Source organism: Antechinus flavipes, chromosome 5, assembly GCF_016432865.1.
Source record: "Antechinus flavipes isolate AdamAnt ecotype Samford, QLD, Australia chromosome 5, AdamAnt_v2, whole genome shotgun sequence".
In the NCBI taxonomy this organism is placed as follows: Eukaryota; Metazoa; Chordata; class Mammalia; order Dasyuromorphia; family Dasyuridae; genus Antechinus; species Antechinus flavipes.
This window is the reverse complement of record NC_067402.1, coordinates 1,878,936-1,890,815: the sequence shown is the minus strand read 5'-3', so window position 1 is coordinate 1,890,815 and position 11,880 is coordinate 1,878,936. Positions and strand designations below refer to the sequence as shown.

Sequence of the window (11,880 nt, the reverse complement as noted above, 5' to 3'; positions counted from 1 at the left end):
TGGTTGGCCACAAGGTGGAGGTGTTACCCCGTGAAAGCAGAGCCGGCCCGGGTACCACCACCTGCTTCCCACTTGCCCAATTTCCAGGAACATTCGGACTTTCCTCCTCCCTCCCCGGCCTCCTCACTCTCTCCTTCCGGGTCTTGGGGACCTAGAGGAGACAGCAGAGCGAGGAGGATGTCCATTACTGGGTTTGCCGACCGCAGATTTCTATTTCTCCATCTGACTTGGGCTTCAGCTTTTAAATGTCTCTGGAACCCCGCAAGGACTTCTGTGCCTGCGGCCCCCTAGGAATCCTTTTCCTTCAGTGAGTGACCCGTGTCTTGTTCTGCCTGGACGCCCAGCCAAGCTGGGAGGGTTATGAGAGAGGAGGGGGGAGGGGATGAGCATTTATTAAGCACCTACTATGTGCCAGGCACTGACCAAGCACTGTAAATATCATCCCATTTGGCCCTAAGCCCTCCGAGGACTATTTCCCAGCGGAGGAAATTGAGACAGGGCTTCATCTGTCCCAGGTTACGCAGGTGGGACGTATCCGAGGTCAGATTTAAACCCCGCTTTTGCCTTTCCATTCTACCACACAGAGAAGTGGACAGCTGAGAACCCCCAATCTGCTCACGGACCTTGCTGGCCTCTTTGCGCCCCTCGGGTTCCTCTGCCTCCAACCTGCCCTCCGGGGGTGCGGCGGTGTGCCTCGGGCGGGATGATTCCTGTGAGTCTCTGCATTTGGGGGGAGCGGGGTCCTCTCTCGCCTGCCAGAGCCAGGGCTGAAGGGAGGATCTTTGAGGACACAGAACTTCTCAGGTTCACCCACTCAAGGCAGCCACGCTTGTCACCTTGTCTTCAGTAGCTTCTGGGGGTTTTTCAGTTTCGTGGAGCGCTTTAATAATTGACGCTGAAAAACCACCTGGTAGGCCCCGAGGAGTCATGACTCAGGCAGAACAAAGGCCTCGATGTTCGCCCTGGGATGAGCCCAGGGTCTGCAGTGCTCCCCGAGAACAGGCTCCTTATTTCCCTGCACGTGAGACTGGCGGATGCGTCTCCCCCCTACATTGTCCTCCTCCACCCCGTGACCTGCTTCACCTCTGGGGCCAAGAGCCCTGGACAGGAATCAGAGTCGGGGTTCACCAGGAAGGCCCTTCTCAGTGGGGCTTCCTCAGTTTCTTTCCCTGTAAATTGTCATTTCCCAGAAAACGAAGGTGAGGGGCTTGATTGGCCCCATTGGCCGCCGGGACAGCCCAACAGCAGACGGGTTTAAAGTGACCCCACCATTGCCCTGGGCAGAAAGGACGAAGCAAAAAGTGCAGAGTGCTGCCGGGTGGTATTTTTAATGGAAAACATCGGACAACAATACGACTCGCTACCATGAGATGAAGCTCTAGGAATCCCCGTCCAAGCCCTGCGTGCCAGCGAATGCCCTCCCCTCCCTTGCAGCCATCTCTCCCTCCCTCTCTATCTCACACACTCAGTCACAAACATAAAACGTCCTCCAGCAATACAAATAGCTTCCGATCCCCCATCACCTGACATCTCAGCCATGGAGGGGTCGCACTACATTGGTCACCAAGCGGACATTACTAATAACCCAAACATTTATCTTCCTGGATGAACAGGTCATCACCAGAAACAGGGAGCCTGGTCGGGAAATATCAGGGGCTTCCTTTTGGAAGGGCTAGAAAACATTTATCCAATGGGGGGCATTGTCACAATATGAAAAATAATTGTCTGATTGGGTTTACAACTCAAAACCACAGGGGCTGTTAAATAAATAATCATTCTGTCTAGTGAGCATCTTCAAGGACGCCTCATCATCGGGAGCCCGTGGAGCCCACGACCTTCACGAGACCCCACGACATGCCTCATTTACGCCTTCTCTCGTAGTTCTGTGCTGCGTCCCATTCCGAAGACCCTAGAAGAGAGAAAGGATCGCCTGTGGTCCCCGGAGGACTCGATGGACAAACCAAGGGATGGGCTTAAAAGTACCCCTGCCCTCAACCATTAAGAGACTTTCTTTGTCTAAAATCCTTGATTGCAACTTTTCCTCTCCTCCCATCTTCTTCTTGTATTTGGCTCGAATGCTCCTCCTTCAGGTTCTGGCCACTTACCTGGTAAGCACGGACTTTTCTGTACTAGATGAGACGGCTTCTCCTGTCTGAGCTGGGGACCAGCCATGGCTGACGCCAGGATCACCCCGCGAGGCCACAGGACAGCAAGGATAAGGATTAACTGGACCTCAAAGGCAAGGCTGGCTACCCTGCCACTCAAAGGACACTCTCCTAACAAGGGGCCAGCTTTAAACAAGGCACTGTCTTCCAAGCAATGCCCCCCTAGCTTTGGTGGAGGGGTGCATTGCGTCCCCCACCTCCTGGAAGCGGCCATCCTGTGAATCACCTCCAGGAAGTCCTAATGGCCTTGAAGAGCTAATGATGCTACTAAAGAGCTCTACTGAGAGCCAGTAAGCACCTCCACTTCCTTCTTCAGTTCCTCCCTTCCTTCCCCCCTCTTTTCTTCTCCTTTCTCCTTCTCTTTTTCTTTTCTTCCTCCCTTCCTTCTCTCCTTCCTCCTTTTTAAATGCTCACCTCTCTCCTCAAAAAAAAATGTTCTGCAGTTCAAAATGATGTAAAAATCAACAGATATCATAAAAGATCTGTTAAAAAGGAAAATGAAGACAATGTTCCACCTGCATCCCAGGCTCCGGCCAATTGTGCCGCTGAGGATGAAAAACATCAGCGCTCCCCTTGGGCAGACGTGGGGAAGTAAAAGCAGACCCTTGGTGGGCACATGCTCTTATTTCTCCAGCCAGCTTTAGAGAACAGAGCGGGGGTCTTTTCCCATCAAAAACTGTGTTAGAGGAAGAGCAGATGAGACTCATGGCAGGATGGTGGTCTGACAATGCCCCCCCTCCCGGTGGAGCTGAGGATCTGGGCATCTGATCTTGGTTCCCCTGAAGCTCCTGGCCAATGAAAATATCTCAGCCATCAGACTAATGGCTAGGATTGCAAAATCATCAATATTTGGAGTGGGGGCTTCTCAATAGTTACTTGTGGAAAACTTGCCCCCAGTCCTATGATTAATGAAGAAACTCTGAAGTAATACACACATGTACACACACACACACACACATCCCATTGGGAACTGAGGAAATTATTAGAACAAATCTGAACTGTCACATAAAAATATATAGATAATTAAACCCTGAGAGGTTTGGGGTGGGGGGTGGGGAGGAATTAATGAGATAATTGCCTTAGTTCTCGATTTGATTTTAGATGGCTAGCTATTACCTGAGCCTATTACCAAAAAAAAAAATTGTATTACCAAACAATTTGTGGAAAATATGCTAAATAGTCATGAAAGCTATGGTAGGGCAACCAAGACTTTAAAACGAAGGAAAAAATGGGCACAATCTATGTGTAAATTAATAGCAAATTTGTTCCTATTATTTACTCTTTTTAAATTAAATTTTATTTTCAGTTCTTAATTCTTTCCCTCTTCCTATCTTCTCTCCCCCATGGAGGACAACAAATTTGCTATTAAGAAGGCAAGAGAAAGAAAATCCATTACAAACATATAAGGTCATGCAAAATACCAGAGAGGGAGAGAGGGAGGGAGGAAGGGAGAAAGAAAGAGAAAGGAAGGAAGGAAGAAGGAAGAAAAGCAAACGTGCTTCCACATGCTCCATGAGCCCATCAGCTCCCTCTCTGGAGGTGGAGAGCATGTTTCATCATATGAATGTGAAGTCATACTTCTACCCTTTACAATTTAAAATAAATTCATTTGAATTCAACATGGCTTAGAATGGACAAAGTATGATCCTCCCGTGTGTTCTTTCACGTCAAAGCCCTGTCTAGTGACTCAAAGGATTTGAAGTGACTAAGACATCTGAGTGGGAAGGCTGGTTTTCCCTGACCTTCCCTTTCTGAAGCCAGTGCAGTTTCCAGTTTTGTCTCTGGGCCATTGAGCCTGGGGCCTTTAAAGGAGGGCGGGAAAGCTAGTCCAGCCTCTCTCTCTCTTGACTTCCAGAGACCAGCCAGACACAAGTCTGACAAGGTCATGGTTAGGAAAAGCTGCACAGAAGCCCATTCATCTGATTCCCAACCAGGATCGAGGATCAGAAGTTTGTGGTTGTTTCACAAATAGACCTAAATAAAATCAAACCAAATATCCCCCCTTATAGTGTAGCCTCAGGCCCTGTCTGTCGGCCTTGGGAACCTGGAATGTCCTCACAAAAGGAAGACAGGTTAGAAAAGCAATCAAGAGGAGCCTGGCTAATTGAGACCAGGTCACCACAGATAATTTTTGTGGGCATGAAAGCATTTTTCTGCTGACTGGGTTCTTTTTTTGCCCCTGGTACACTGAGATTAATTATCCACAGCCAAATTGAAGCCATGTTTATTTATCTAGTTACTTTAGGACAAAAATTCCAACAAAAATAAAACCCCAAACTAAACCAGCTGTCCCCCCCAAACTCCACCTCCTGAAACAGTTCCCCCTTAATTACTTGATTGTCTCATTTACTTTGCCTACACAATTTCAGGCCCCAAGGTTGCCTCAGCTTTTCAGGGCATTAAAATGGTTCCTACTGACTATTCCAAAAGTTCTTAACCACCTTAGACCTTTGCCATTTTACCCTGTAGAGATAGCCTTAATGAGAGACACCTGGGTTCGTCCAGCCTTTTGTAATTAGGAGCAACTTAAGAAATTCAAGTCCAATTGGGAAAGGATTCATGGGAGAACAAAATTCCTTCCCTGTGGAGAAAGGAAGAGGCCGCCTAATGGGACAGGACGAGTCCAACGTGAAAGTTAACAGTGAAGCTTTCCAAATAGAGGAGGTTCAGAGAGTCAGAACTGAAAACTGCTGCTTTTAACCCTTACTGAACACGGAAGAAGAAAGGATACAGCCGACAGCAGACAAGCTGTCTAGTGTGAGAAAGATTTCCAAAGGTCATTGGATCTTAAACACTGGGCCAGATTCTCCTAGATTTTGTGAAAGCCAAAGGCCTAGAAATGAACAAGCCGACCTTCTCAAGCTCCCCTTTAACCTTAGCCAAATTCTGATCTTATTCAAGGAGAAGGGAGACAGATTTTTCGTTCTCCCTCTTCTCACATTATCATCCTAGTCATTCTGACCATGAATACTGATGGTGAGGCATAAGGAAGAAGCTTCCATCCAGATTGAGTCTTGGGAGGCCTCTATTTGATAGCGAATGAAACTTAACCTTGAATTTTGATCTTTAAGCCCTTGAAGGGTTGTTTCCATGCAACAGTGAGATTCCCTGGAGCTTAGTTTTCCAGTTAAAGAGAAAACAAGACCAGATTAGCAAAAAGAAGCCTATTAGGATGTCTCTGAGAAAGGAGAATCCTATTCACTCTCTGCTTGGTTTGGACGACCGTACATGAGCAGTCCACGGCTACCTTTGCTTTAGATACATTTAAGCAAACTCTTTAGTCTCTTATTTCATTTCACTACTTGGAGAAGGGGATTGTGGGCCATAAAACCAGTTACAGATTTAAGATGCTATCTCTAGTTTTAGTGGAGTTATACATACCAGAAGTTAAAGATCTTTTGCCCATGAGTCCAACAAAGGAATCTGTTTTATGCCCTGAAAAATATATGTTGGGGTGTTGAAATATGCAAAGAATTCTTATGATTAGAAAAAGTAAGAAAAGACAGTATCTCTCCTGATCAAACTTGTCTCCACTGGAACGGTCCCTGAAGTAGGAACAGGACTCTTTCCATAAACCCATGGGCAGGTAAGCAGGGAAACACGTGTATGCTTCAGAGTCTGTCTCTAAGGACCAGCAAGTCTATTTTATTTGGGTAGAGAATGATTTTTTCTTGCCTTAAGAACATTTTTAATGGCTCCTGACTGAATCAGCTTGGAGAGGTTTTTTTTTTCTTTCTTTTCTTAGCTTGTCTATGGGAGAGAATCCAGCTGTTCCTTGCTTTCTCTAATTACAAGGACCAGGTCCTGCTGCCCCTGTCTGTAATAAGCCTAGAGCAGGTGGGCAGCTGTGGGCTGGAAACTCTGGCTGTTCAGAAGACAGGCAGATAAAGAGCCAAGTTCCAGAGGAAGGGCAGCATCTCCTCCTGGGGCCCAGGAAGCCACGGGGTCTGACTTAGCTGAGAGACTCTCAGCTCGGCCTTGGCAGCCTCAGGGTATATGGTAGTGAGGGCAGAAGGTTGTATGTGGTTATTTCCAAACCTGCTCATTTTTAACACTCACCAAGGAGCTTTTGGGAATGTGACAGTCCATGAGACACAGCGCATTGAAGGCCAGTGAACCCGGAAAGGACTAGTCTATAAGCCAACCAGGAGCAGCCAGGAGCTGATCTAATGAATATGGCAGATCCTGCTAGGAAAGCCTCAGGGGCTTTTTGGGGAAGGAGCATAAAGCCCGAGTTAAAGCTCTCTTCCAACCACTCTTAAGTCCATCAATTGCCCCTTGAAGACCAAATCCTGACAAGATAATTCTGTGTCTCCCTGGGCTCCGTTTTCATTTTGGTGAACCTTCTTATTGGTAGATTAGTGTAGTCTATCCATCAACGCGTATGTGGGCACAGAATGCCTGGCGACAAAAATCATGCCCTCCCGGACGGCTGAACATGCATCTTCCTTCTTGGAGACCTAAGCCTTGGGAGCCAATGACCCGGCTTCAAACCCCAGCTCCGCCATCTACTGCTTATGAGATTGATGGCCTCAGTTTCCTTATCTGTCAAGTGGGGAGAAAGGTCTGGCTGACCTTAAAGGCCCCTTTAACTTGAAAGTCCTCTTTATCTTTAGCTCTAATTTAGCTCAGACACTTCCCATCCACGGCAACAATAAACTAAGGTATGGATTCCTACCTCAACTCCCTGAGGCCAGATGTTTCCAGATGCTCAGCTACATACATTTGGACTTTGAAATAGCCTCAGGCCACCCGAGACTCTGGCCCTTCGAGGAACAAGTGGCCACGAAGGAAGGCTTCGACATGTGGCCTCTCCCTTGGGCCTGGGAGCCTTTCCCCTATGCCTTGGGTAGGGCTTTACCCCTTCTGAATAACCGGGACTAAGCATTTTCCCTCCAGGTACCAACTTGACCTGTTAGAATACACCAATTTCCCATCATGCTTACTGAGCTAAGGGACTAGTAAGAAAGCAGCAGGATGCCAGTTCTAAACTGCGACAGGACAAAACTCCGAGGTTGCTGAACTCTCCGAGGAATTCCCCTTCCCCTCAGCGTATAAATACTCAGATAACAAAATTCCCAAACCTAAATGTGTCTTGTACATTAAGCCCAGTGTCAGGGGCTGGAGGAGAGACAGACACAGAGTGTTCCCCTAGAACTTAGAATCCGCCCTGACCCACTAATTAGCATCTGGAGGTCTTCACAGAGCCCTGATCTCAGGCTCCCCACAGATGCTCATCTCTCTGATCACCAAAAAGCACCAGAAAACCTGGCCCAAGGGATCCTGTCATTGCCCTGCCAGAAAGCTCATTCTAAGTGAAGTCAGGGCCAGACCACGTGCTCTCCAGAGCCGCAGGGTCATGCACATGCACCCAGACAAGGGGAGCCGAGACACGAGTGTGATCCCTGGCACATCATCATGCTCCACAAATCTTAAAATAATGTTGAAACTTACTTTTGTGAGACATTTGGCCATGCCCTAGGGGAAAGAAGGAAAGAGATTAGTGAGCGGCAGCCGACTCGGAGGGTTCAAAGCAAGCCACCCTGGACAGCTACCTGGGATTGGCCAAACGTTAAAGGCAGCCCCATGGGAAAGGGCCACTATTAGTGCAGCCCCGGGAGGAGGGTCACCACGGGGATTTCCGGCCAATCCAAAGATTAGTAGCGAAAGCTAAATAATAAAATGTTAACTTCGGGAAATGCCCCTCCCCCCATCTCCCTCCCAAGAGAAAGATGGATGGCTACAGGAAGATTCCTTCTGGTGGGTCTGATTTCCTCAGGAGCTAAGGCGCACCCTGGCAAGAGCGCGAGTCGGGTGGGGGTGGGGAGATGTTTACCATAGAGAGCCTTTAACATGCCCACTTGCTTTTCAACGGAAGTATCTGACAAAAAATGAATGGACATTAAGCAGGTATAAGTAGGAAGGACAGGACGGAGCTCATCAAGGAGGTGGAGGCTGGAGCTAGGACGGGAGCAATGGCAGCCAAGCCTGATGGTCCAGAATTGGCAGCCGGTCTGCACATCAGAGATGTGGCCGAGGCGTGTGCTGCCCTCTGGCGCTCTGCCCCCCCCTCCCTCCCAGGGATCTGGAGGCCACTCACAAGATAAAGTGTCTCCTATGCTGGGGATTTCAGGCACTTGGATGTTGGAAGAGTGCATGTAAGAGATCGACGGAGAGGGGCTGGCTCCTGGGTTTCTCTTTTCAGAATCAAGTAAGAAACGGGGAGAAGATCAGGACGGAGCTCCACCACTCCCCCAAGCTAAGGGAGCAGGGAAGGGCCTTGGGGCGGAAGGCTTCCTTTGGAGCAGCTAGAGGAGAGGGGATTGGGTACTTACCAGCATCCCTTTTGCCCATCAACCCAAAGAACTGCTGAGGCTTGGGTCTCCTGGCAATTCTCTGCAGGAAATGCTCAAAGGGCTCGGAGAGCTCTTCCTGGGTGGGGGTGAGTGTGGGGGAGGGCAGGACAGACAGAAAGAGACGAACAGACAGAGAGACAGAGACAGCTGGTACATCACTGGAGCAATGTGTGAGAGAGCAGGGTTTGCATCCTCCTTAATCCTTGAGACCAGGTCTATAGAATTCACTGGGAAATGGGGCCTGGCCTGGGCTGGATTTAGGGAGTAGAGGACGGAAGGGGGAAGATGAAGAAAGAAGAGAGAGATCAGGAGAGACATGGAGAAGAGGAAGGGAAGCAGAAAGGAGAGGAGAGAAGCAAGGAGAGGAAAAAAGGAGAGGGATGGGGGGAGGGACTAGGTTTTTTCCTAGCTCCCCCAAGGCCAGGCTGGGTGGACAGATCATTTACTGAAGGACTCAGGGGGGTAGGGGCTTCACTGCAGTTTCATACACCCAAGTGGAACAGGATTCGGGCCCTATTATTAATTCCTCCCAGAGGATGCTGCCCTGGACTTTGTGGCCAGCTTGGGCTGATCTGGTCAGGGACCCTCCCTTCCCCACACCCCCTTACTCTCATTGTCTCCAGGACCCCCCTCCCCAGGTCTGAGAAAAGGAACGTGTCCTTTTCTTCTTTTTGGATGGGAATTGAGGTATGGAGGGAGAAGATGAACACCTAAGTAGGTCCCAGAAGAATCTCTATTCTAGGGACTGGCATCTCAGTGACTGTCCACAGAGTGTACCCCAAGACCCTGAGGCTGCTTTGTACTCCCATGCTCCCAGGAAGCCGGGACTCTACAGACTCTGAGGACCTGAGCATGAGCCCAGGAGCTCTCACTTTGATTCTAACAAGATTTATAAGAAGGTAGAGAGCGAGGTACCACCCCTTTGCATCCCTTTGAATGTTGCTGCAAGTTACCCCCCTCCTGGCTGCAGCTCCTCTATGAGAACCTGCAGTCTCTGTCTGACTCCCTCCCTCCCTCCCTCTATTTCCATTCCTCCCTCCTCCATCTCTCCCTGTCTCTTTCTCTCCCCCTTCTCCCCTCTTCTTCCCCTTCCTCTCCCTCTCTCCTTTTTTTTCCTTTCCTCCTTCTTGCCCACTCCCTTTCCTCCCCCGCTCTTCTCTCTTCCTTTCCCCTCCCTTCCTCCTTCTCTTCCTCCTCCTCCTCTTCCTCCTTTTTCTCCTCCTCCTCCCCCTCCCCCCCCTCTCTCACACACACACAGCACTTCATCACACACTCAGGTGCACACATACTCACACCCGTTCGTACAAAGATTCTCTCCATCCGCCCGAGCCCGTTGACAACAGGCAGGGGCTCCGTGGAGCGGTACCCTCGCTTCCCTCTCTCTCCCGAGCCCCTGCCGCACCCCGAGTCCCCGGGAGCGCCCCGCTTTGGCCCGGACGGAGGTGCCCATCGGCCGCCCCTCCTCGCTCCCTCCCTCCTCGCTCCCCTCTGCCCTCGGAGCGTGGCTGGGAAGCACTGACCAGCGGGGGGAGGAGGCGGATGGCGCACCTACTGGAGAGACCAGGAGGGGGTCTCCGGGCTTGTGCCAGTGCCCGCCTCCCGCCCTGCCCCCGGCTCGCCCGGGTGGGTGGCGGGCTGAGGGCGCGGGCCGCCGGCCCCGGCTGCGCTCCGCTGGCGTCCGTCGGGGCAGGCGGCGAGCGCTGTCCGCAGCACCCGGTCGGGCCGAGGGATCTCAGAGGGAACCGCGGCTCACCTTAATCTGGTCGCTGTCCGACCAGTCGGCCCAGTAGTTCAGATCGTCGTTGGCGCCCATTTCTTCGGCAAAAGCCTGAGCGGACGCGAGGAAGAGCACCGCCAGCGCCACGAGGAGTTTCATGTCGGGAAGGCGGGAGAGGAGCGAGCTCCGGCTGTCAAACGCGGAAGGTCCCGGCCCCCGGCGGAACACCGACCGGCCTCTGCGGAGCCTGGACCCCAAAGGAGAAAGAGGGCAGAGCTGCCGTCTCCCTCAAACGCGAGGGAGGAGGAACACATCGCCCCGAGTTCTCCGAGGACCACCCCCCAGACACACACGCATACGCGAGCACACACAGCCAGCCACAGGCACACAGACACACACACACGCACACGCACACACACAATCAACGACTCCGGGGCTGAAAGAGACCTTAGTTCAATCCCTTATTATGCATGGGGGAAACTGAGGCAGTAGAAAGAGGAGCAGGGGGATTGGAACCCAGGTTTCCTGCCTCCAAAGTCCCCCAGGCTTTCCGCCTTCTCCTGGGTGCTAGGGAACTCGGCTATCCGGTCCTCCCCCGCCCTATCCTGTCAGTCCGTCCCTCCGTCCATCCGTCAGTCCAGACCTTTGCTGAGACGTAGCTCTGAGAACCTCGGGGAAGGTCCCTGGCAGCGGAGAAGCTGAGGGGCTCACCTCCTCGGGACGGGGTGGATCTGTCTCGGACTCCCTCTCTTCCTCCCGGCTCTCTGGAGAAGCCCGGACCGACCGACGGCAAGCGGCGTAGCAGGTACTGGGGAGCTCGGGGGGATTCAGCGCCCGCCCAGCCCCTATTTATCCGGCTGCGGAGCCACGTGACCCTCTCCCCACTGCACTTTCTGATCCATATTCAATGAGTCCCCGCCTAGCTGCGGCTGCCCCCCTCCCACCCCAGCCCTCCCTGTCCCACCCCCGGCTCAGTGAGTGTCCGTCAAACCCGGAGCCAATTACGCTGCTGGTGACGCGATGCCTGGGGAGTCGGAGCCCCGAGGGCCAATCCTCGGCTTAGGTGTCGTCGGTGGGGCGGCCAGGGGAGCCAGAGCGCCCCTTCCTCCTGCTCCCCGCCCCCGGAGGCCCCCGCTTAAGTTCCTCTCGCCTCCTAGCCATTACGCATCCAAGCCCACCCAACCCGTGACTCAGGCAACTTGGCCCGGCTCCCGAGGTGGCCGGACCGGCTGGTGCCTGTGACCAAGCCCATCTCTCCGCGAGGGGACAGAGGGCGCCCTGGCGTGGGGGGCTCAGCGCAGCCTGCCCACACCTCGGGGGCCCCTCGGGGCTAGCCTTAGGCCATGGGAAATCTCCGCAGCCTCCATCCGGCCCTCTCCTGAGAGGCAGCGGCTCCCCGACAGCCCGGCCCTCATCCGCCCCAGTCAGGCTTTCCTTCCCCGGCAGCAGAGAGGGGAAGGCTCAGAGGACTCCTCTGCGGAAAAGGGGGTGCTTAATCTAGCTTTGTTATGGGGGGTGCGGGTTCTGGCCAAGGGAGGAGAGGGTGGGGGATGTCTCCAGGGTGCTTCTGTTCACCTAAGTACACCAGGAAGCCCTCTGCCCCCTCTTATTCTCATTCTGTCTGTCTTCTCTCTCTCTCTCT

The 11,880-nt window shown here is 52.1% G+C and overlaps 1 protein-coding gene across 6 annotated transcripts; it reads right to left on the bottom strand.

The window, feature by feature from the left end:
- Nucleotides 1–1,312: 1,312 nt before the first annotated feature.
- TAC1 (tachykinin precursor 1) lies at nucleotides 1,313–11,094 on the bottom strand. 6 transcript variants are annotated; one of them, XM_052001352.1, is made up of 7 exons: nucleotides 10,950–11,093; nucleotides 10,275–10,485; nucleotides 8,266–8,362; nucleotides 8,002–8,046; nucleotides 7,620–7,643; nucleotides 5,547–5,600; nucleotides 1,313–1,909 (listed from the first exon to the last, which is right to left on the bottom strand). In XM_052001352.1, exons 2-7 carry the CDS (start codon nucleotides 10,395–10,397, stop codon nucleotides 1,860–1,862), a joined length of 393 nt encoding a protein of 130 aa, XP_051857312.1. In that variant the 5' UTR covers nucleotides 10,398–10,485; nucleotides 10,950–11,093; the 3' UTR covers nucleotides 1,313–1,859. The 6 variants fall into 6 exon arrangements, with proteins under 6 accessions (XP_051857312.1, XP_051857311.1, XP_051857310.1 ...); XM_052001351.1 differs by lacking the exon at nucleotides 8,266–8,362 and adding an exon at nucleotides 8,501–8,597 and having other exon boundaries at nucleotides 10,882–11,083; XM_052001350.1 differs by lacking the exon at nucleotides 8,266–8,362 and adding an exon at nucleotides 8,501–8,597 and having other exon boundaries at nucleotides 10,950–11,083.
- Between the last annotated feature and the right edge of the window lie 786 nt (nucleotides 11,095–11,880).